Source organism: Haliotis rubra, unplaced genomic scaffold (genome assembly GCF_003918875.1).
Source record: "Haliotis rubra isolate DU_JTF1 unplaced genomic scaffold, ASM391887v1 Scf1024, whole genome shotgun sequence".
NCBI lineage: Eukaryota > Metazoa > Mollusca > Gastropoda > Lepetellida > Haliotidae > Haliotis > Haliotis rubra.
Window position 1 is genome coordinate 30,545 of NW_025764920.1, and position 26,112 is coordinate 56,656.

A 26,112-nucleotide genomic window follows, 5' to 3' on the forward strand; every position below is an offset into this window, starting at 1 on the left:
TCTATTCGTAAAACACATTCCAGGTGCGATTCTTATATAGAAATATACATTTGGAAATATAAGGTCAACAACAATCAACAAGTGCATAAGAATAAGTTTTTCCCAAACCATTATCGTTATTATTATTGTTTAATATTTTTTTTAATCTTTCGAAAGGAGCTGCTATGTTGGAATTGAACAGGGATAGAGTTGTCGTTCTTGTTTGAGGTTTTGTGTTCATACGCCAATATCAGGGGCAGGATTCGCTATTCGGCCCACAATGGTTGGTTGCTTTCTTGTTTAACGCCGCACTCAGCAATATTCCAGCTATATGGCGGCAGTCTGTAAATAATCCAGTCTGGACCAGAAGCCCTAGGAATCATCAGCATGGTCATCGTTTGGATTACCATGACATATGTCAACCAAGTCAGCGAGCCTGACCACCGGATCACGTTAGTCGCCTTTTACGAGAAGCATAGGTTGGTGAAGACCAAATATTCCAAACTGGATTTTCCCACAATTACCAGATAGAGCAGTCTTTCGTAAATGCCACATAACATATTTAATAGATCTACCAAATACGTTTAAACATTAACCTGTGCATATATAGATATAAGAAACCTAACATATTCAGTAATAAGAGCATTTAAACAATATTACCATTCATTCCTTATCTCTTTTACGAATGTGCAAAATCTATAAACACATGGAATCAATTTTCAAGTTGGATAAGAACAATAACAGATATCACATTGAATATCGATAAGATAAAAATGATATTTGGATCCTCTGAAAAAAGGAACGATGTCCTTAATCTCCTGATAACATTTGTCAAATTTAGTTTTTTTAAAATACGAACATATACTTGTACACCAAGTTTTGACATGATGAGAAAGGAAATAAGTAAATTTTACAATATCGAGAGAATGCATGCCATCTCTTCTTGTAATTTACCAAATTTGTTGGATTCTGGTCTGATTGACATCAATTGTTTTAATTGATATTAACGTACAACCGACCCTTTTTCCTACAATGTCATTTGTTATGATATGCTTGTCAATGTGAGATACCGCCAAATTCTGCATACAAATGCATGGTTTATATTTCGTTGTGATTTGATGTCATGATTTTGTACCTGAAAAAGATGAATACATTTTTTTTTAAATATTCACCTTATACAGCTGCGTGTACAGTCAATGACAGGTGACACGTTATTCTTTTGTGGGTGATATTTTCATTGTCCGTGATTTTAATCGTAGTATATATGTATTTTTTAATGTAATGTATGCTTAAATTGTGCACAAATCACCAACATCTGAAGGAATGATGTAAATCCAACTATAGGTCCATGTAGGTAGCAAAGGTACTGTAAGTCCCCATGGTCCCTAGTATGGTGATACCTTCAGTTGTTGGTGATCTCTAGCCCGGTTTTTATATTGTATTGTCCTGTATTGTAATACATGTTTTATGCTTACATGCTAGTTTTACGTTTCTATCTGTGATAGCCTAGTTGTTTTACTGTCTTTTGTTGACAGATTTTAATAAACTAACTTTTCTTTATTATACAGTATACATTGCTATAGTCACGATATGGCTGCAATACTGCGGATGAGACTCTAAATCTTAACTCAATCACTTTTGTGAGCGAGATTAGTTTTACGACGCTTTTACCAATATATCACGGCGTGGGGACACAAGGAATGGGCTGCACACATTGAACCCATCTTGGGAATCGAACCCGGGACTTCGGCGTGGCGAGCAAACGCCTCAACCAGATTTTTATTGTACCACCCTGCGTTATTCTTTAAACTTACAATGCTATCAATGACTTGAGATAGGATTATGTAAATACCACTCTCTCGTTTTGTTTTTTTAATGAATGCAAACAGTGACTTACAATTATTATACCATAAGTCTATGTCTATCGATGAGTTCTTCCTCTGAGATAGGATTGTCACGATACCACCCTCATTATACTGTGGCTCGTCGGCCGCTTTTAGTCTTCTTTTTTATTGGATGCAACAAGTTCCTTTTAAGTATTACACAACGTGTGTATGTCTATAGTACAACAAACACGCTTTATTCCACTTAAGCACCTCCGAGTTTACCGAAAGCATTTAGCATCTGTAACAGAGCTTTCAAATGCATCACGTTGTCTGTTATAGTCTTTTTATTCTACACATTATATAATAGGTATTTCTTGATTTTATGTAGTGTTCTAAAGAAATCAGGTCTTCAGATTTGAAAAAATATATGCAGACATCTACATACGTGTATTTCTTATTTTAGAAATTAACAGTCAGGATCAAATCGATTTTTATCCACGATAGCCGTATTTGCCCTATCTATACAAGCATTACTTAATACTTCAACAAAGCAATTAACACTCATATCATTATCGACCAGTGAAGAATTCGACCCGGTTAGAATTGATCTTCAGCAACCCATGCCACATGGCCAGTTTTTAAACAGGCATTGTGTGGCACTGTGCATTCATGGTACATCATTGCATGAGCACTAGCCGACTTTGGCATGATACACTGTCGGTCAAGTATGTGTTTAATGGCAACTGATCCTTACCACGCAGCTCGTATGACAGCCACATTGAGTTAATCGTATGTGAGGTAGCCTTGTGGTTAAAGCGTTTGCTCGTCACGCCGAAGACCCGATTCCGCACATGGAACATGTGAAGCCCATTCTGGAGTACCAAGCCATGGTATTGCTGGAATATTTCTAAAGTAGCGTAAAGCCATACTCACACACTTTTATAGTGTTCACTGCGTTTCATATAAGAAGCCATTCCCACAAAAGCATTTACACGATGTGCCTTCTTAAAGTCATTGTTGAATATTCGGTGATGCGTAATGCCTTGTTTCAGAGAATGTCTGTTCATAACTTACACCTAACCTTATGAGATGCGATGTAAACTGTATTTGAAATGACAAGAGGAAGCATAAAAATATTCCAGCAAATGTATACAATATCAACAAAGCAACAATAACATTTTTACCTTTATTAAACCAAAAGATAAATTACATGTAAGTGTCTGTGGACCTAATGTGTATTCACCCTCACTCTTAGAAGCACTTCTCTAAACATACGTATGGTACTAAACAAGGCTCTAACAGCTGTTTGTTAGATCTGGCAACAGTGCCAATGACAAACATGAAATGAAGTGTGACTCGTATGTATCGAGAAAAGCGTGTAACTTGCCAATTACTGACTATTTGGATAACTAAACGTGTAAACAATAACGTTGAAATATCGACGTGATTGCCGTTACTATTCACTTCTGTGTTTCAAAGATGGAAAGGACCTTGAATTAACGTTAATTTGTTTGCTTCTGTTACATAATATTACCCCCATGAACAGTTCAAAGTCGATTATTTATGTATCTTCCTGAAACAGCAGGAGTGCCATAGAATGTGGCGTAAAACACCCCTTCATCACATCATCGATTTAAGAATATATGGGTTTGCCTAAACTTTGTTGTGCCCGTGTTTCAATGTTAAGCTCGGTCACAATCCTATGTGGGACACGTTGGCGATCGTGAAAATGCCCCTTTTGGTTTATGATAACAGATTCATATTCTCCCAAGGGAAATCCACCAACACAAACACATGATTGTTATGGAAAAATATGTTCGTACACCAATTTGTATTCGTGAAAAAGGTTCCGGGGTAGAATAAGTCTTGCTAGGCGACTATGCTTGTCGTAAGAGGCGACTAACGGGATCAGGTGGTCAGGCTCGCTGACTTGGTTGACATATGTCATCGGTTCCCAATTGCGCAGATCGATGCTCATGCTGTTGAACACTGGATTGTCTGGTCCAGACTCGATTATTTACAGACCGCCGCCATATAGCTGGAATATTGCTGAGTGCGGCGTAAAACTAAACTCACTCACTCACTTCCTATTCGTGAAAAAGACCACGCCCATGCACTGAAATATTTTACTAGTTATAATGAAACCATTTTATCCAGCACTTCAAAATGAACACAAATTCCGTGTTAACTAAATAATCAGAATATATAATATAACACTTTTAAAGTCATACGAATGTATTCATCACAAGAAATATACCTCAGCATCACTATGGATTCTCAAAATCTAAAAATGATTGTTTGTACTGGAGTCTGAGAATTTACATAGGTATCTCACAGACAGCTTTATTCTTCTGGTTGCAATTTCTGTTTGAAAATTCACCATTAAACGATACAACACAGATCTGATCTGCAATGTCATTTGGCTGGTTTGAGCCCCACATCCAGACATAAGTGGACCCATCCTGCCAGGTAAACACGTTGTTTTCAAGTCTCTGCATTCCAACCCAGAGAGTTCCTGGTACATCATCTGCAAGGATACAAACCCCATTGAGCAAATATTATTGGAGGAGTATTGACGAATCAAGTATGTAAAATACATTTGGGAGTGTAGACCAATGACTTGTGTGTCTACCATGTAATATGTACGTCCCTTACTGGCATAAGGTTGATGCATTTGTGAGTGGTTTCCCTTTTGGTACTTCCCTTTTCTCTAAGGTTTCACACGGCGATTAAAAAAACAGTATACACTGACCGTGCCTCTGGAGTGAAGCCATGAACTCCTGCTTCTCCTGACTGTTGAGGACGACCAGCCGGCCGCCTTCACTTTGACACAGAGAACTCAGGCTGGACGAGGAGCTGCCGTTTGGAGTTATCTTGTAACACAACCGGGGAGACACGACGGACGTGTACCCCATAGATACAGGACATGGGTCTGGATCAGGAAGCGCTGAAGTGAATAGGTTCGTTTCCATATCGTGATTGTTTGTTTTTATTCACATAATATTTTTAAAAGAACACTTCAGATGTTTGCTAAGTCTCGAGAATGGGTGCATGCAAAAAGTGAAAAATATATATTCACGGTGCCATTAAGCCCATATAATACGATGAAATCGGGTTTCAAACCAATAATCCCACGTTTGTGACAATATCTGGTGTACAACGTATTTCACTACTAAATACCATTGATAATAATAACGATAACAATAAAGTGACCACACGATGAGAACCTATTTTAGTGAATCCTTTGCATTCTTGATTAAAAGCGATTTAAGATCCAAACAATGTACCTGTCATTATTAATCAGATTATCGAAATATTTCTCTTTCTTATTTATTTGTAATCATTTTATGATGATATCCATTTCGTAAGCGGGCAGCACTGGTCTTAGCATTATTACGCAGTATTGAAAACACACAAAACTTTATCTCTGGCCGTTTTGAAGCCATGGTTTCCAGGGGACGATTGCCAGTAATTACACATTCGTACCTTAGTTCCACCAGGGAGTTATGTCAGTAATGGCCTAGAGAGTGTTCAGTGTATATATTTCAAATATGATGAGCTTACCTCCTGCCTTGATGAAGTGCTTGGATCCAGGAACAGATTCCCCAGAGGACGTGAGAGAAGATCTGTACATGCTGCACGTGCCATTAAGGTAGGTGAGAGCTGTACAGAGTTCGTCCTGGGTACAGAGACCAATACAGGTCTCTTGATGAAGAAGCGCCTGTGTCCTCCAGGGAAATTCCCTTGCCTTTACACTGTCTAGTGTCACCTGTCTGTCAAAACGTTGCCAGTAACTGCAATTTCCTGCATACACGACTGGGATGAATGCAATGACCAGACACAGCAGAACCTCCATCTTGCTTCGGTGGGACGCAGCACCTACTGTGATATGTATTGACATCTGCTGCCAATGTAATTAGATGTGTACGATATTATTCAGGTTCATTCACAACAAAAGTGTGATGTCTCCAAAGCGTTTCTAAATTTAATGCAAACACAGAGCACTTTGTTCAAACACTTCGAATTGATTCAATCACAATGAAATACACTTCCCATGAACTGGAAATGTATTGTTCAACCTGTAGATTAAGGAAGCTCCCTAAAAACTGTTAAGGCCTTGATGCCTCATTATCAACGGTCGGTTTTTCAGTACTATTGTCGTCCAGTATTTACCTTTCTTCTGTCAATTTCTTCTTTGGGTAAATCATTAACCATGTTTACCAATCAACTAGTTCCACGTTGACAGAAAACACTAGTTAGTGTTTAAGCCACATGCATCACATGTTAAACATTTCGTTACCTCCCCACACATGTTTACTTCGGATATTTTGCAGACGCTTTTGACGTCACTGTCAAATGATGTCTCCCATCTCTCTTCATCTGAATCTTTATTTGCTTTCACGCAAAACCTACGTAATTGGTATTTGCAAACCAAAACTTCGGAAGAACAATAAAAGAATCACACGCTGGTGGGTTATCACCTTAATTTTGTTTAATTAACTGTTTTTGATATCTATATTCTATAAGTGATTATATCTCATCCCTTTATCGATAAAAGCATTAGACTATTAACATTGATATATTTGTCGTTGATTAAGATAATTGGAAACACATTTGCTCCTTTGTTATTTATGCATTACAAAGTGCAAGGAATCAATGCTCTTGCATTTACCAACAGCAATCACATGCATGAGAAACCTCAACGTGGGACCAGGCAGACGCTCAGGTTCTTTTCTCAAATTATCGACCAGGTGGCCTTTATACTGAAGTTAATTCAAATGTACAACAAATATTGATTTAGGCACGAAGTCAATGCCGACCCGTTTCGATACACATGCTGGTACCTTTAACAACAAGTGAACAACTAGTCTATATGATATGGTTACCTTAACTAAGAACTGCATATACTGAGATGAACAAACACAATGTGAACAAATAACTGTCAAAACAGCTGGTATGAGTGACGTTTGGTGAAGTGATGACAGACTTTAAGTGTGTGGCTTGTAACATAATGTCAAAGTGTTTCGTTCAAATAGTGTATTGTTACGATGTGTGGTTACAATGTGTTGTTACAGTGTGTGTGGTTACAATGTGTTGCTACGACGTGTGGCTACAATGTGTTGTTACAGTGTGTGGTTACAATGTGTTGTTACAGTGTGTGGTTACAATGTGTTGTTACAGTCTGTGGTTACAATGTAGTGTTACAGTGTGTGGTTACAATGTGTTACAGCAGTGTGGTTACAATGTAGTGTCACAGTGTGTGTGGTTACTTTATGTCTCGTTACAGCGTGTGGTTACAATGTGTTGTTACAGTGTGTGTGGTTACAATGTGTTGTTACAGTGTGTGTGGTTACAACGCGTTGTTACAGTGTGTGGTTACAATGCATTGTTACAGTGTGTGGCTACATTGTGTCGTTACAGTGTGTGTGGTTACAATGTGTCGTTACAGTCTGTGGTTACAATGTGTCGTTACATTGTGTGTGGTTACAATGCGTTGTTACAGTGTGTGGTTACCATGCGTTGTTACAGTGTGTGGCTACAATGTGTCGTTACAGTGTGTGGTTACAATGTGTCGTTACAGTGTGTGGTTGCAATGTGTCGATACAGTGTGTGGTTACAATGTGTTGTTGCTGTGTTGTTACAATGTGTCGTTACAATCTGTGGTTACAATATGTCGTTTCAGTGTGTGGTTATAAATGTGTTTTTATTTGTGTGTGGTTACAATGTGTCGTTATAGTGTGTGGTTACAATGTGTCGCCACAGTGTGTGGTTACACTGTGTCGTTATAGTGTGTGTTTACAATGTGTTGTTATAGTGTATAGTTACAATGTGTCGCTACAGTGTGTGGTTACAATGTGTTGTTATAGTGTATAGTTACAATGTGTCGCTACAGTGTGTGGTTACACTGTGTCGTTATAGTGTGTGTTTACAATGTGTTGTTATAATGTATAGTTACAATGTGTCGTTATAGTGTGTGGTTACAATGTGTCGTTACAGTGTGTGGTTACAATGTGGTTTATAGTGTTTCGCTACACTGTGTCGTTACAACGTGCTGTTACAGTGTAGTTATAATGTGGTTATAGTGTTACATTATGCTGTTACAGACTATAGTGATCGGATGACGTACAAGCGAATCTGATCGGGAATATGCACACAAACGGTGGCCAAACAAATTTCAGATTTTGTAAACGTACTTATAGATTCTTATTACATTTCCATCACTTCAACGCTAAGAAGCACCCGTGAAGAGCCACCTCCTCGTGGTGGGTGCTTGGTAACGCTAACCGTCTTCAACCCCCCCTTGTGGACCAGGGGGTATATTTGGTCCACCAACCCGTTTGCCGTGGGTTGCGCCCCTGTGTAGGTGGAGGACGGGATTCTGGTGGTTGAGGGCACTGGGAGCCTTGAACCGTGTTTCGTTTGCCCAACACACCACTTTGGCCCTTATTTCACCTAGACGGGTGGTAGAACTGGCCCGGTTCTATCAATCGGCTGGTCACGCCATGCCCTGTGCATGGACAACATTCTTCTACAATTGCTGTACGTTTTTGTACATTTTTGACACTGAATGTTTGTATTTCAAATTATATTATATATGCTTGCCTAGAGTCCTATGCCAGAAGGCGGTGGCTCATGGGCCAGTCTGGTGATATGACTGTGTATGTCTCTTAATTTCATGTCTTGGGCCGAACCAGTCGGGCATGAAATTGGCAGACAAATGCAGCTATTTGTGTCGTTTTTCTAGAGTATAACACCCCTGTATCCCTGGTGTCGGCATCTTGGATATCCGGTGCTATTTGACACTGTCTTTGTTGACGATCCGTGGTGGGTGGGGAGCAGGGGTGCTGAATATTTCCCTTTCATCATGGCACTTCTACCTTCTGGTTCATCTAGAAACGAAAAAAAGAGACGTTTAGAGGATTTAAATCTCTACTGACATATGTCTTCTAGCCTTGACACATGGGCTAGATTTGTTGTTATTGAGGCTTCAGACTTTTCTTCCACTTAAACTTAATCCCTTTGCAATTTCAAAGGCCATCTGAGGAATTTGTGGAGAAGTTACCAACGGCACCCAACTTCGCAGTGGCTCGCTTCTGTTGAGTGTGTGCACGGAGACAGCAATCTCAAATCTGTTGTCGATCAAGACATTTGCAAATACAGAGGTTGCTGTGTCTGTGCACAGGACGCTAAACCTTTCGTGGCATCATACGGGACAGAGCACGTTGTCTCGCTGATATGTTAGAGGAGGACATTGCTTCAGAGTTGGCAGATGAAGGTGTATCTTCTGTGAAACGTTTCACGATTAAGAAAGAGGGAATCATCTTGAAAACCAACACGTACCTATTGACTTTTGACCGTCCTCTCTTCCAAAGTCTATAAAAGCAGAAGAAGTTCAACATCGGAGTAGATGTATGTCCCCAATCCACCCGTTGTTATAAATGTCAACATTTCGGGCATGGCTCGCAATCCTGTCGAAACCCCTCTACAGTATGCCATCGTTGTGGTGATCGACATGAGGGTTCCGGACTGTGAGAAAGAGTATAAGTGCGCAAACTGTAATGGTGCTCATTCTGCTTCATCCAGCTCCTGTCCCGTTTATCAACGGGAATCACAAATATTGAAAATCAAATGCCAAATAATATTTCCTACCTTTGAGCAAAACAAATGTTGACACCATCAACTCAGACTCCATCAAACCTGACCTACTCTGTTGCAGTCACTGCTCTGTAGCAACGTCCTCCGTTTCACATGTCAGACCGACATGACATGGGTAACGTCAAATAAATCTATTACTTCACCTTCAGCCCTTCAGATTATTCCGAAAGTAACACAATCTACGTCGGCTTCTCAAACAGAAAAATCACCATGAGCAACAATCTGAGACGTCTGTTTCTAAACCAGTCAGTGAAAATTCAAAACAGAAAAAAGGAAAGAGATTATATAGAGACAAACACCTACTGTCCCTTCATTCCTGAGGTTCTTAACGCAGAACACATTTGCACCTTTAGACATGGAGCTTACTGTGTCATCACATGAAAACGGAGGAATAGTTCCTCCTCACACTCACGTGGACTCCTCCAATTAAGCCAGCATGAATCAATTAACCAATCTAATTCAATGGAATTGCAGAGGACTGAAGAATAACTTCAATGAAATACACTTACTCTTACAAGATCTTCAACCGTCAGCGTTGTGTCTCCAAGAGACATATCTTAAAAATACTGATAACTTTAAATCATTCTTTTTCTCCTCCAGGCGATAAAGCTACTGGGGGCGCTTCTATTTTGGTACATCAGAGCGTCATTCATAGCCCTGTCACTCTAAATACGGATCTTCAAACTGTTGCTGTTCGTCTGACCCTGCACATTGCGCATCTTGTATATACCTCCTTCTTCTAGTATTCAACAATCAGATCTTCAAAATCTATATGATCAACTTCCGAAGCCATGTCTCATCATGGGCGATCTGAACGGAAACAACCCACTTTGGGGAAGTGCACATACTAATAACAAAGGTAAACTCATTGAGGAATTCATTTCCGATAATAATTTATGTATTTTCAATGACGATTCAGCCACTTATTTACATCCAACTACGGGAACATATTCTTCCCTGGATCTGTCACTTGCCGATTCTTAAGTATATAATGAATTTGAATGGGTGGTCCATGATGACCTATGTGGGGAGCGATCACTTCCCACCATTCTCAAAACAATTAGCCCTGGAGATGATCCACCTCATTAAGAAGGAACTTCGCCAGGGCTGATTGGTCATTATATGAGGCTCTGTGTGTTGGACACTTAAAACATGAGGTATTTGCGAACAGCGAAGATCCTATACAATTGTTTTCCGATATCCTCAATGACATTGCTGACCAAACTATACCCAAGTCCTCTGCAGTTCCACATATTCGTAAGCCATGGTTTGATAATGAATGTAAACAGGCCAGAAAGAGCAGGAAGAAAGCTGAAAAATATTTTCGGCGACATCTTACTGTCCATAATTTAAATAAAGTTAAAATGTTAAATGCCAAGGCTCGACGTACATTTAAACAGAATAAAAGCGTCAGTCTTGGTGGAAATATGTTTAAAATAAATTCATGCACACACCGATTCCAGTAAAGGTGTGGAACATGATCCAAAGATTTCAGGGTTCCAAATCTACTGTTCACCATCTGAATGATGGTGACAATATATTAACTGATAAAACCGACGTTGCCAATGAACTTGGCGAACATCTCCATACATTCATTTTCATCCAATTATGTTCCTGAATTTCAGAAACACCAGATACAACAGGAGAAGAAAAGAATGAACTTTAAATCAGACAATGGTGAAGACTGTAACGAATTGTTTTCACTACATGAGCTACATACCGCCCTTGAGCAAGCTCAGGATACAGCAGCAGGAGCTGATAATATACACTATCAGCTCTTGAAACATTTACCCTGAATCATGTTTGGAAACACTTCTACATATTTTTGACACAATCTGGACTTCAGGGAATTTCCGCCTTCGTGGCGTAATGCCATTGTTGTCCCTATTCCAAAGCCTGGCCGGGATCATACTGATCCGTCTAATTACAGACCAATCTCTTTAACGAGTTGTGTCTGTAAAACCATGGAACGAATGGTAAACAATAGATTAATCTGGTATCTTGAAACCAACAACCTTACAACAAATAATCAATGTGGTTTCAGGAAAAATCATAGTACCATTGATCATTTGGTACGTTTAGAATCCTTTGTCAAAATCGCAATTGTAAATAAACAGCATGCAGTATAGATCTTCTTTGATCTCGAGAAAGCATACGATACCACCTGGAAGCATGGCATTTTAAAAGATTTACATGATTTTAGCTTAAGGGGGACTATAATACATAAACAACATGCTGTATCGATATTCTTTGATCTCGAGAAAGCATACGATACCACCTGGAAGCATGGCATTTTAAAGGATTTACATGATTTTGGTTTGAGGGGTCGTTTACCTCTTTTTATATCACAGTTTTTACAAGACAGGCAATTTCAAGTCCGAGTGGGTTCAACCCTGTCTGACCATTCTAATCAGGATCAGGGTCTCCCCCAAGGAAGTATTTTGTCTGTCACTTTATTTAGCATTAAGATCAACAGCTTATCCAAGGTTTTAAACGATTCAATTGATGGATCACTTTTTGTGGATGATTTTAACATTTCTTGTCGCGGTAAGAATATGCATACTATAGAACGGCAACTACAGTTGTGTTTAAATAAAATACATAAATGGTGTCTTGAAAACGGCTTTAAATTTTCTAAATCAAAAACTAATTGCATACCTCTCTGCCGTAAATATTAACCACATAAAGACCCAGAACTGTTTTTAAATGGCCCTCCCATCAAGGTTGTAAAAGAGGCCAAGTTCTTAGGTCTCATTTTCGACTCCCATTTAACTTTTCTTCCGCATATCAAATCTCTAAAAACTAAATGCCTGAAGGCACTCGATTTATTGAAAGTCGTGTCTAATTCAAGGTGTGTGTGGGGGATCAAGCTACGTTCCTACACCTTTACAGATCACTTGTCCGCTCGAAGCTTGATTATGGCTCCATCGTATATGGTGGAGCCTGTAAAAGTAACCTAAAAACTCTTAGATTCAGTCCACCATCAAGGTCTGAGACTTTGTCTTGGGTCCTTCAGAACTTCTCCTGTTGACAGTCTTTACGTCGAGGCAGATGAACCTTCTCTTAACCAATGCCGTATAAAATTATCTTTACAATATATTACAAAATCATATTCTAACGAGTCTAATCCTGCATTTCACTGTGTCTTTAATCCTCTTTATGAGGATTTGTATAACAAAAAACCTTCTCTTGTTCCGCCTCTTGGGCTCAGGATTAAGCCATTTATTGCTGCTGCCGGCATTGAGCTGGAAAATATAGCTCCTTCCCGTCTTTTTTCTTCTCCTCCTTGGTAGTTAGTTAGACCAGAAGTTGACTTAACACTTACACCATTTAAAAAATCGGAAACAAATGAATTACAATATAAACAAGAATATAATCAATTAAAAAGTAAATATAATACATATAAATCCTTATTTACAGATGGGTCCAAGGATGGTGGCGCGGTTGCTTGTGCCACTGTCATTGGGTCCAAAACAATATCTTCCAGATTACCCAATGACAGTCCAATTTTCACAGCAGAAGCAAACGCAATACTAACAGCTCTTAAATATATTAATAAACATCGTAAATATAAACAATATATCATCTTTTCAGATTCTCTATCGTGTCTTCAGGCTATTAACAATCTTTTTTGCAAACATCCACTTTTATTAGAAATTATTGAATTGTACAATGAACTTGCTACTGGCCAATGCAACATCGTCTTTTGTTGGTTACCCAGCCACGTTGGCATTTCTGGGAACACGATGGCTGATATTGCTGCTAAGGCAGCCCTCAACAAATCTGTGACACCACTTCTGATCCCATACTCTGATTATAAAGCCAGCATTAGAACATACATCCGCGATCTATTGCAAAAGAAGTGGGACACCCAAGTAGGTATTAATAAATTACATGCAATAAAACCCTACATTGGTTACACCTACTTGGGTTGTCAGTCCAGATTTGAAGAGGTCATTATGCGACGATGTCGCATTTGCCATACCAGATATACTCATGAATATTTATTGAAGGCGAAGATCCTCCGTTTTGTATCCCTTGTGATGAAAGGATCACAGCCAAGCATGTCTTGCTTGACTGCATTGAATATTCAATCACAAGGGATATCTATTTCAAATCCAAAACTCTGAAGGATCTTTTTAATAATGTCAGTTCTCATTTAATTATTGCAGTTTAAAAAAAATTAGATTTGTTGAGTGATTTGTAAATAGATATATATTGTATTATTGGTAGTTTAGATTAGCAACTGAGATTGTTAGTGGCTGTACCCTTGACGTAGCGTAAAATTATTGTCCTCCTGAGAGGGTACGTAAGTCCCAAAACTTTCAAAGTCAACTTAAGTGTACCAGGTTTTTAATCGTAGAATATGTGTGCTTTTAATTTATGGCTAGATTTCTCTTCTGTCGCCAATGGCTGAAGGGATGGTGTAAATCCAACTAGGGTCCATGCAGGTAGCAAAAGTAATGTAAGTCCCCATGGTTCCTAATATGGTGATATACCTTCAGTTGTTGGCGATCTATAGCCCGTTTTTATATTGTATTGTCTTCGTAAATAAAAAAGTTTTACATGTTCATGCTAGTTTTAGACTCCATCTGTGATACTCTAGTTATTTTGCAGTCCTTCGCTGACTGATTCTTTAGCAACTTTAATTTATTATTTATATAAAACATTTCTCGTCACTATATGGATGGAATATTGCCAATGTGACGTTAAATATTAACTCACTCACTCACTCACTGGAACATTGCTGAGTGCGGCGTAAAACTAAACTCTCTCACTCACTCACCCAATGGTCTGACGTGTTGTTTCGTTGCTCTGGTTAAGCGATCCTTCAAATGGTTGCGCACATCTGTCGGTTTTGACGTAGTGATGTTACTGAAGGTCACCCACTGCATGGACGGTCTTGGATGCTGTAAGTGGTCAAATATCAACACAATCCAACAGAAGGTGATTGATAGTTAAAGGCTGTGACACGGAATACATTGAGGCGGTTCCTCTCCCTTCAGTATAAATGGATGAGTGTAATAAGAGTGTTTAGTGCAACACCTATGAATCACCATTTAACATTTTAAATCATAAAGAGCATTGTAGTCTATCACGCGTTGTATGGCATGACGTTTCTTTGATACTTACTTGTTCGATTTTTGTTGCAACATGTTTTTGACGTATTGGCAAAATACGGTTAATAATGCACTAAAGACGAGTAATTGTTAGCAGAAATAGCTGATATTGATCATTATATTGTTGGTGCAAACATTTTGAAGGCCATGGCATGCACTTAGAGGCGTCCCTAGAATGGTGATATACCTTCAGTCGTTAGCGATCTACAGCCTGTTTTAATATTGTATTGTTATTTATAGTTCCAATATTTTAGATTTAATTGCTAGTTTTAAATGGATATCTGTGATACACTAGTAGTTTTACTGTTCTTCGTCAACAGGTTTTTGAATTTCTAACTTTATTCATCTTTAATATAATTATAAAATGTTCTCGTCACGATATGGCTGAAATATTGCCGATGTGACGATAAATATTAACTCACTCACTCACTCACTCACTTAGAGGCTAGGTACAAATATAACATCTCAATTAGAATGTGAATGCATGTAAATATTGAACATTATGCGTTATTCCCACTCCATCCATCTTATCGACAGTAACTGCTAATAGTTAATAGCATACTATCGCCACTATATGGCTAAAATATTGCCCAGGTGACGTTAAATTTTATTTCGCTTACTCCCTAATAGCATACTAAAGAATGGAGTGGAAAGAGTGAGTGAGTGAAATAAGAGATTACATCTCATCACATAAAGAGATGTCAGCTAAAAGCCATTTAAATTTACAACTCTGCTTGGATCCATGTGTATTTCCAGAGTAACATGACCAAATTTCGCGAAAACTGTCCTGTCCAACCAGCAGCAGGCTTCACAAACACATGCAAAGGCAAGTCAGTTGTCCACGTGAAAAGATCTGGTGCAAGTCAAAGTCAAAGTAGGGTCTAATCAACTAACATGCATGTCCTCCGGCCACATAGGGGCGATGGGGTGGCGCTCGCCACGCTGAAGACGCGGGTTCGATGTCCCACATGGGTCCAATGTGATTTGATTTGATACCCCCAAAGTACTGTAAGTCCCCATTGTCTTTAGTATGGTGATCTACCTTCAGTTGCTGGTGATCTATAGCCCGTTTTGATATTTCATTGTCCTGCATTATGGTATACGTTTTAGTTACATGCTAGTTTTATATCTCTATCTGTGATACACTAGTAGTTTTATTGTTCATCGTAAACAGTTTTATAGCTCCTAATATTATTGATCCTTACTGATAATTAATTGTTCTCGTCACGATGTGGCTGAAATATTGCCGATGTGACGATAAATATTAACTCACTCACCCACTTACTTAATACCCCCACCACAACAAACTCGCTCTCAGGACGTTCTTGGAACATTTTCGCATCGGGTTCGAACTGCGTGCGAACTGACTGGACGTAGTGGCACCTGTTTGCTGTCTGTATAAGAACTTTGCGTACGGGATCGGTTGGAGTAGGGACGGAAGAGTGTTTCAGAACGTTTAACATGCCGTACTACGAACAATATTGCCGTCCTTCCATCTTACTGACGCAATTGCTATACGTTTGTGAACAGTTTCCACCCTTTCACTCCGTTGGCAGACAGACCTAACTCGACTGCATCACATTCTTACTTAGTTGCTATTCCGTGCAAATATATCCAAAACAAAATGAATTGTTCTTCAGAAGTTGTAGTATTTATCTATACGGTTCTAAAAGTTCGCAATGCGTTCTCATTACGCTCTACTCGTACAGCGGCGACTAACGGGATCGGGTGGTCAGGTTCGCTGATTTGGTGGACACATGTCATCGGTTCCCAACGGCGCAGATCGATGTTCATGCTGCTGATCACCTTATTGTCTTGTCTGGTATTGACTCGATTATTTACAGACCGCCGCCACAACTTGAACACTGATATATGGCAATAGGAACCTATCTAATCATGTCAATACACACATATTTCGATCTGTTCATTAGTTTATATCTCAAAGCAAATGTTTTACGTGAAAATATTGGTATGTCACAGTGTTTTTTTCTACATGAATGCACAATAATTTATTATATAAAGTTCCTGTTGTAATATACATTCGTTTGGGTAGAAACATTAATATAGGGGTAACACTGTTTATGAATTCCACTGTACATGACTTGAGTACAAGAATATAGATTGTTTAAACTATGTATGATTTGACATAATCTGCAACCAAAATTTAAGTCAGAATGATTGTAGCTGTTTTAATCTATTAAAATTACATTCTTTTTAATCTCGATAGGCACGGCGATTTTTTATGTTCAGCCGGTAATGAATTCCATAATTTAACAGTATCTGGAAGAAAGGACCTCTCATAATTTATAGATTTACAGTCTGAAGATTTGAATCCTCGATACTAACATCTCTGTGGTCCCACGTTACTAAGATTGGCTTAGTGTTATTGACCATTTTGTAAAGCAAAGTCATTTTATGAACGTATCTTCTACGGCATCAAGACTGAGCTTTTCAAGTATATCTGCTTGCTGTATGGTACAACTATCCCCTAGAGCAATCATAATGACGTATAAGATCTAAATGTTTAATGCTTTGAACGGAATTGATGATATTACCATTCATTATTAGATTCGACATTGGAGTTGGTTGCGCATTGACTCTGTCTTATTTGGATTAAAAGATACGTGCCATTTTTCTATTCCAATCTAGGCGTACTTACCTAATGTGGGAGGAAAGACCAAAGTAATGCAGGTCTCATTTGTTGCACACTTTAGTGAATCCCACGGGTGCTGACAGACCTAACCTTCCCAACATGGTAAATTGAAATTAGGATCAGTATTTGTTGTACATGGGATTTAAGTTTAGTATTGAGGTCACCTGGTCGATGATTTGAGAGACGACATTGAGCGTGTTCCTGGCCCCACGTGGTTGTGTGCATAGGTTGAGGTTACTCATGCATGTGATTGCTGTTGGTAAATGATTCCTTGCACTTTGTAATGCAAAAAAAACAAAGAGCAAAGATGTTTCCAGTTATCTTAAGCAATTTCAAATATATCAATGTAAATAGTCTATCGCTTTTATCGATAAGGGATGAGATAAAGTTAACAAAACTTAATGTCATAACCCACAAGCGTGTGATTCTATTTGCCATCTTATATCGATATTCCCACACTTTGGTTTGTAAACAGTAATTACATATGTTTTGCTTGTAGAAAATAACGTTCAATAGCTCCACATGCAGAAAGTTGAGAGATAACGTGATTGTGACGTCACAATGGTCTCCAAAACATTCCAAGTACACATTCAGTGTGAGCTGGTAACGAAAAGTTTTAACATGTGATGCATGTGGCTTAAACACTGACTAGTGTCTTCTGTCAACGTGGAATTAGTTGATTGGTAAACATGGTTAATGATTTACCCAAAGAAGAAATTGACAGAAGAAAGGTAAATACTGGACGACAATAGGAATGAAAAACCGACCGTTGCTAATGAGGCATCAAGGCCTTAACAGTTTTTAGGGAGCTTCCTTAATCTACAGGTTGAACAATACATTTCCAGTTCATGGAACGTGTATTCCATTGTGATTTAACAATGATAAGCATTCCATATCAATTCGAAGTGTTTGAACGAATTGCACTCTGTTTTCATTAAATTTAGAAACGTTTTGGAGACAACACAGTTCTATTGTGAATGAACCTGAATAATATCGTACATATCTTATTACATTGGCAGCAGATGTCAATACATTCCACAGTAGGTGCCGCGTCCCACCGAAGCAGGATGAACGTTGTGCTGTGTCTGGGAATTGCATTCATCCCGGTCGTGTATGCTGGAAATTGCAGTTCCTGGCAACGCTTTGACAGGCATGTGACACTAGACAATGTAAAGGCAAGAGAATATTCTTGGAGGACACAGGCGCTTCTTCATCAAGAGACCTGTATTGGCCTCTGTACCCAGGACGAACTTTGTACAGCTCTCACCTACCACAATGGCACGTGCAGCATGTACAGATCTTCTCTCACGTCCTCTGGGAAATCTGTTCCTGGATCCAAGCACTTCATCAAGGCAGGAGGTAAGCTCATCATATTTGAAATGAAAATACTGAACACCCTCTAAGCCATTACAGATATAAATCGCTGGTGGAACTAAGGTACAAGTGTACAATTGCTGGCAATCGTCCCCTGGAGACCATGGCTTCAAAACGGCAGGAGATAAAGTTTTGTGTATTTGCAATACTGCGTAATAATGCTACGACCATTGTTGCCAGCTTGCTAAATGTATATCACCATAAAATGCTTCCAAATAAATCAGGGAAATGTGTTACCCTGGAAACAGAAATATTTGGATAGTCTGAGTAATAATGACAGATACATTGTTTTAATTTTGGATCTTGAATCGCTTTTAATCCAGAAGGTGAAAGGATTCACTTAAATAAGTTCTGATCGTGTGGCCACTTTATACATGTCATCGATGGTATATAGTGGTGGAACACGCTATACACCAGAGATTCTGGAGTAACGCCTACATTAAGTAACACCTCTTAGCGAACATCTGAAGTGTTTTTTTACACAAATCTATTCACTTTCAGCGCTTCCTGATCCAGACCCATGTCCTGTATCTATGGGGTATACGTCCGTCGTGTCTCCCCGGTTGTGTTACAAGATAACTCCAAACGGCGGCTCCTCGTGGAGCCTGACTTCTCTGTGTCAAAGTGAAGGCGGCCGGCTGGTCGTCCTCAACAGCCAGGAGAAGCAGGAGTACATGGCTTCACTCCAGAGGCACGGTCAGTGTAAATTGTCCTTCGGATTACATTGTTAAACCTGTGACAAAAAGGGGAGTACCAATAGGGAAAACACTCACAAATGCATCAACCAGGAAGGTGCTTACAGTCATAGTCTAAAATGAAAGACACCCCAGGCACAGGTCTTCAGGCCCGAAATGCATTGTACATACTATATTCATCAGTACTCCTTCAATAATATTTCCTCACTTCAGTTATTGGTGGCAGAGGTGGCCCATATGCTCACCAATATTTTTATCCTTGCAGATGATGTACCAGGAGCTCTCTGGGTTGGAATGGAGAAACTTGTAAACAACGTGTTTACCTGGCTGGATGGGTCTACTTACGTATGGAAGTGGGGCTCTAACCAACCCAGTGAAGAGGCAGACCAGATCTGTGTTAAATCGAACCATGGTGAATTGTCAAACAGAAGGTGCACCCAGGAATCCAGAGCTGTCTGTGAGATACCTCTGTAAATTCTAATATGCCCGTACACGCAATCACATTTACATTTTGAACTATTGTGAGGTACACACGTGACGTTGCGAGACAAAAACAGTCGTATTATTTTAATATTGTTATATTGTTGTGTGCTATATATAATTACCTTATAACATGTTTAGTTAGTTCATGTTTTGTTCCTTTTGACGTGCTATATAGAAAGGATCCATTACAAATGGTAAAACGTGTTAGTTTGTGGAAAGTTGTCTTTTTTCAAGTGTACAAATTGGTGCACATACATGTTTTTCCATTACAAAAACATATTTGTGTCTGAGGACGTCCATTAAGAGAATATAAACTTGTTAACTTGTAGGCATTTCCCCGATCATTAACGTGTGCCACACATGATTGTGACCGCGCTAAACACTGAAGCTCGGCTACGACAACGTTTAGGTAAACCCATATATTTAAATCAATGATGTGATGAAAGGGTGTTTTACGCCACATTCTATGATACTGCTGCTATTTCAGGTAGACACATACAAAATCGAGTTTGAATCGTCCATGAGGGTAACATTATGTAATATAAGCTTAAGCAAACAAATTAACGCTAATGCAAGGTCCTTTCCATCTTTTAAACTCAGGAGTGAATAGTATCGCGTCGATATTTCAACATTATTCAGCGTACAATGTACATGTTTAATTATAAAAATAGTCAGTAATTGGCAACTTACATGCTTTTCTCGATACATATGAGTCACACTTCATTTCATGTTAGTCATTAGCACTGTTGCCAGATCTAACAAACAGCTTTTTAGAGCCTTGTTTAGTAGGATACGTATGTCTGGAGAAGTGCTTCTAAAGGTTAGGGTGCGGCCCACCATTTGTCGATATGTCACTTGCTAAATAAACTGAAGTTACGTGAAGCAGACACTTACATGTAATTAAACTTTTGGTTAAATAAATGTAAACATTTTGTTGTAGTTTTGTTGATATTGTATACATTTGTTGGAGTAATATTTATGCTTCCTCTTGTCATTTTAAATACAGTTTACATCGCATCTCAGAAGGTTATGTGTCAGTTACGAACTCACATTCTCTGAAACAAGTCATTATACATCGCCGACTATTCAACAATGACTTTATGTGGGCCCATTCGCGTCGATATTTTAACATTATTCAAAGCACAATGTACATATGCATAGTTTATGTTTAATTATCCAAAGAGTGAGTAATTGGCAAACTACATGTTCTCTCGATTCCAACATGCCAAGCTAACATACGTATGTTTGGAGAAGTGCTTTTAAGGATGAGGGTGCCACAATACACATTGCCGTCTCGGTATTTTCCAAGTAAGATTTCGTGAAAAGAGTCGCAGACAGTTACATGTAATTTAACTTTTGGTTCACCCAAGATAGCATTCTGTTGTAGTTTTGTTGATATTGTATACATTTGCTGGAGTAATATTTATACTTCTTCTTGCAATCATAAATATAGTTTACATCCTGTCTCATTAGGTTAGTTTATCGCCGAATATTGACCTTTGACTTTATGAAGACACATGAGTGTAAATGCTTCTGTGGGAATGGTTTCTTATATCAAAAACGCAGTGAGTGAGTGAATATGGTTTTACGCCCCTTTTAGTAATTTTGAAGGAATATTACGATGGGACATCAGAAGGGGTTCACACATTGTATCCAGGTGGGTAATCAAACACAGGTCTTCTTCACGACGAACGAACGCTTTAACCACGAGGCTACCTCACCACCCGACATAGAGCTAACTATTTTCGGAGGCATAATAGCTTCCCATCACCCTATTTTTGTCATAGGATCAGTTGTGATTATGAAGATACGTGACCGACAGTGTATCATCCTGACATGGGATCCTGGTGTTCATGCACTGATGTACCATGAAGACACAGTGCCTTTAAGAAAGAGACATGGGTTGCTGAAGATCATTTCCAGCCGGGTCGCATTCTTCATGCGTCGATTTTGATGAGAGTGTTAATTGTTTTGTTGAAGTATTAAGATTTACAATCATATTAGCGATATTTCAGCCATATCGCGACTGAAACAAGTTTAGAATTCAGCATAGATACATGCAAATTATAAACACCTGTCATCGAAGGACAGTAAAACTAATTAGAATATCACAGTACCAAGAAATAAAACTAGCATCTCTCTAAAATTGGATTTCATCCCGACATCCAAAAGTACCAGACATCCCGACATCCAGCAGTACCAGACATCCAGGCATCCAGCAGTACCAGACATCCAGGCATCGAGACATTCAGCAGCACGAGACTTCCAGGCATCCAGACACCCAGCAGTACCAGACATCCCAACATTCAGCAGAACCAGTGATCCCGACATCCAGGCATCCAGACATCCAGGCATCCATACATCCAGCAGGACCAGGCATATAGACATCCAGTATACCAGACATCCAGTCATCCAGCAGTACGAGACATCCAGGCATCCAGCACACCATACATCCAGTAGTACCAGACATCCATTCATCCAGCATACAACATCCAGCAGTACCAGACAATCAGCAGTACCAGACATCCAGGCATCCAGCATACCAGACATCCAGCAGTACCAGACTTCTAGCAGTACCAGACATCCAGTAGTACCAGACATCAAGGCATCCAGCAGTACCAGACATCCAGTAGTACCAGTTATCCACACATCCAGCATACAACATCCAGCAGTACCAGACTTCTAGCAGTACCAGACAATCAGTAGTACCAGACATCCAGGCATCCAGCATACAACAGACATCCAGCAGTACCAGACTTCTAGCAGTACCAGGCAATCAGCAGTACCAGACATCCAGGCATCCAGCATACCAGACATCCAGCAGTACCAAACTTCTAGTAGTACCATACATCAAGGCATCAGCAGAATATCCAGACATCCAGCAGTACCAGACAACCAGCAGTACCAGACTTCTAGCAGTGCCAGACAATCAGCAGTACCAGACATCGAGGCATCCAGCATACCAGACATCCAGTAGTACGATATCCAGACATCCAGCATACAACATCCAGCAGTACCAGACAACCAGCAGTACCAGACAATCAGCAGTACCAGACATCAAGGCATCCAGCAGTACCAGACAATCAGCAGTACCAGACATCCAGCATACCAGACATCCAGTAGTACCAGACATCAAGGCATCCAGCAGTACCAGACAATCAGCAGTACCAGACATCCAGCATACCAGACATCCAGCATACCAGACATCCAGCATACCAGACATCCAGCATACCAGACATCCAGCAGTACCAGACATCCAGCAGTACCAGACATCCAGCAGTACCAGACATCCAGCAAGGCATCCAGCAGTACCAGACAATCAGCAGTACCAGACATCCAGCATACCAGACATCCAGTAGTACCAGACTTCTAGCAGTACCAGACAATCATACCAGACATCCAGACATCGAGGCATCCAGCATACCAGACATCCAGTAGTACGATATCCAGACATCCAGCATACAACATCCAGCAGTACCAGACAACCAGCAGTACCAGACTTCTAGCAGTACTAGACAATCAGCAGTACCAGACATCCAGGCATCCAGCATACCAGACATCCAGCAGTACCAGACATCCAAGAGTACCAGACATCAAGGCATCCAGCAGTACCAGACATCCAGCAGTACCAGACATCCAGCAGTACCAGACATCCAGCAGTACCAGACTTCTAGCAGTACCAGACAATCAGCAGTACCAGACATCCAGGCATCCAGCATACCAGACATCCAACAGTACCAGACATCAAGGCATCCAGCAGTACCAGACATCCAACAGTACCAGACATCAAGGCATCCAGCAGTACCAGACATCCAAAAGTACCAGACATCCAGCAGTACCAGACATCAAGGCATCCAGCAGTACCAGTACCATCCAATCAGTACCAGACATCAAGCAGTACCAGACATCCAGCAGTACCAGACATCCAGCAGTACCAGACATCCAGCAGTACCAGACATCCAGCAGTACCAGACATCCAGCAGTACCAGACATCAAGGCATCCAGCAGTACCAGACATCCAGTCCAGACACCCAGCAGTACCAGACATCCAGCAGTACCAGACATCAAGGCATCCAGCAGTACCAGACATCCAGCAGACATCAAGGCATCCAGCAGTACCAGACATCCAGCAGTACCAGACATAGCAGTACCAGAGATCAAGGCATCCAGCAGTACCAGACATCCAGCAGTACCAGACATCAAGGCATCCAGCAGTAACAGACATCCAGCAATACCAGACTTCCAGCAGTACAAGACTTCTAGCAGTATCAGACAATCATCAGTACCAGACATCGAGGCATCCAGCATACCAGACATCCAGCAGTACCAGACAACCAGCAGTACCAGACTTCTAGCAGTATCAGACAATCAGCAGTACCAGACATCGAGGCATCCAGCATACCAGACATCCAGTAGTACGATATCCAGACATCCAGCATACAACATCCAGCAGTACCAGACAACCAGCAGTACCAGACAACCAGCAGTACCAGACTTCCAGCAGTATCAGACATCCAACAGTACCAAACATTCAGACATCCAGGCATCCAGCATACCAGACATCTAGCAGTACCAGACATCCAGCAGTACCAGACATCCAGCAGTACCAGACATCCAGCGTACCAGACATCCAGCAGTACCAGACATCAAGGCATCCAGCAGTACCAAACATTCAGACATCCAGGCATCCAGTGTACAACACGTCCATTATATCAGACATCTAGGCATCAAGCATACCAGACATCCAGGCATAAAATGTTTTCGCTAATGGGGCGCGTGTTTTCACGAATAAACATTAGTATACATACATATTTGTCCATAACAAAATTATATCATTGTGGAAGACCAGAGAATATGAATCTGTTAACATAACCCCAAAGGGTCATTTCCCGATCATTAACGTATGCCACACATGATTGTGACTGCGCTTAACACTGAAGCCCCAGTGCGAAAATGTTTAGGCAAACCAATATACTTAAATCGATAATATGATCTATGATACTGCTGCTATTTCAGGTAGATCAATAAATAATCGGGTTTGAACTGTATATGAGAGTAACATTATACTCGTAAAACATACGCAAACAAATTAACGCTAATTCAAGGTCCTTTCCATCTGGGAAACTCAGGCGTGAACAGTAACAAGAATCATGTCGATATTTATTCAACGTTAACTGTATGCATGAATATTTTACGCTTCATAATCCAAATCGTAAGTAATTGGCATGCTACATGCTTTTCCCGAAACCCACGTGTCAAGCTTCATTTCATGTTTCTCATGAGCACGGTTACCGGATCAGCCAATGAGCTTTAAGAGCCCAGGGCCCCTATTCTCTAAAGGATCCTAGCCCTAGCTTTGATCCTAGGGTCTTTGATTCCATTGTATAATGATCTTGCCTCAGGTCAATACGACATCTTCCTCTGTTGATAACCCAACCATGTTGGAATATATGGTAACACAATGGCTATTCTGCTCGTAAGGCAGTACACGACAATTTGTGACACCACTTCTCATTCCATACTCTGATTACAAATCCGTAATTAGATCTTACATTCATGAAGCAAAAGAAGTTGAACGCCCAAGTAGATGTCAATAAATTACATCCAATAAAACCAACAATTGGTTACACCTACTATGGTTGTCACTCCAGCTTTGAAGAGGTCATTGTGTCGCATTGGCCTCAGCAGGTATACGCATGAGTACTTATTAATAGGTGAAGATGCTCCCTTTACAACCCTTGTGATGAAAGAATAACGGTCAAGAATGTCCCGTTTGACTCTATTGAATTTCCCATTACAAGGGAGGCATACTTCAATGTAAAAACGATAACGGATATCGATAATAAAATCCATGCTCATTTAATTCTTAGTGTATTTCTTTAAACAAAAAAAACTAATTGATAAATTTTGATTTAGTATTGTACTTAGAAGTATCAACTGGATGAAGCAGTAACCTTGACTGTTAGACACCGACGTCTTTGGCCAACTTTATTAGCCTTTCGAAAATATTGGTAGATATCTCAAGGGAGAGCAATTTCATCATACACTCATATAGTTTAAACAGGCAGAAGTGACAAACATAGACATCCCTTTTAAGCTGCAATAAAGTCTCAATGCGGTCGACGCCGCGATATTGCTGGAATATTGCGAAAGGCGGCGCTAAACTAAACTCACTCGCGATTGACCCCAAACCTGCTATCCGTCAATAGGTAACAGATCAGTGACGGCAATGTTGGAATGATCAGATGTCCAAAAAACTTCATGTTATTCAACTGAACATAGGACCTTGTGCATTTACAAGAAAAGCCCAGCATGCTTAAATTGCA

At 39.9% G+C, this 26,112-nt stretch overlaps 2 protein-coding genes across 2 annotated transcripts; one reads left to right on the forward strand and one right to left on the reverse strand.

Annotated features, from left to right (window-relative positions):
* Positions 1–4,019: 4,019 nt before the first annotated feature.
* LOC124271328 (C-type lectin lectoxin-Lio2-like) lies at positions 4,020–5,685 on the reverse strand. Its single transcript, XM_046706425.1, has 3 exons — positions 5,370–5,685; positions 4,558–4,752; positions 4,020–4,332 (listed from the first exon to the last, which is right to left on the reverse strand). Exons 1-3 carry the CDS (start codon positions 5,659–5,661, stop codon positions 4,124–4,126), a joined length of 696 nt encoding a protein of 231 aa, XP_046562381.1. The 5' UTR covers positions 5,662–5,685; the 3' UTR covers positions 4,020–4,123.
* A 13,428-nt stretch (positions 5,686–19,113) lies between these two features.
* LOC124271340 lies at positions 19,114–20,646 on the forward strand. The gene is made up of 2 exons (XM_046706434.1): positions 19,114–19,304; positions 19,569–20,646. The coding sequence occupies exons 1-2, from the start codon at positions 19,142–19,144 to the stop codon at positions 19,775–19,777; spliced, it is 372 nt and encodes a 123-aa protein (XP_046562390.1). The 5' UTR covers positions 19,114–19,141; the 3' UTR covers positions 19,778–20,646.
* Positions 20,647–26,112: the final 5,466 nt, after the last annotated feature.

Coding starts and splice junctions, on each gene's coding strand:
- LOC124271328 (XM_046706425.1), bottom strand. CDS start 5,661: ATGGAGGTTCTGCTGTGTCTGGTCATTGCATTCATCCCAGTCGTGTAT. Junction 4,753..5,369: donor GCACTTCATCAAGGCAGGAG/GTAAGCTCATCA, acceptor TATTCACTTCAG/CGCTTCCTGATCCAGACCCA. Junction 4,333..4,557: donor GGCTTCACTCCAGAGGCACG/GTCAGTGTATAC, acceptor GTATCCTTGCAG/ATGATGTACCAGGAACTCTC.
- LOC124271340 (XM_046706434.1), top strand. CDS start 19,142: ATGGGGTATACGTCCGTCGTGTCTCCCCGGTTGTGTTACAAGATAACT. Junction 19,305..19,568: donor GGCTTCACTCCAGAGGCACG/GTCAGTGTAAAT, acceptor TTATCCTTGCAG/ATGATGTACCAGGAGCTCTC.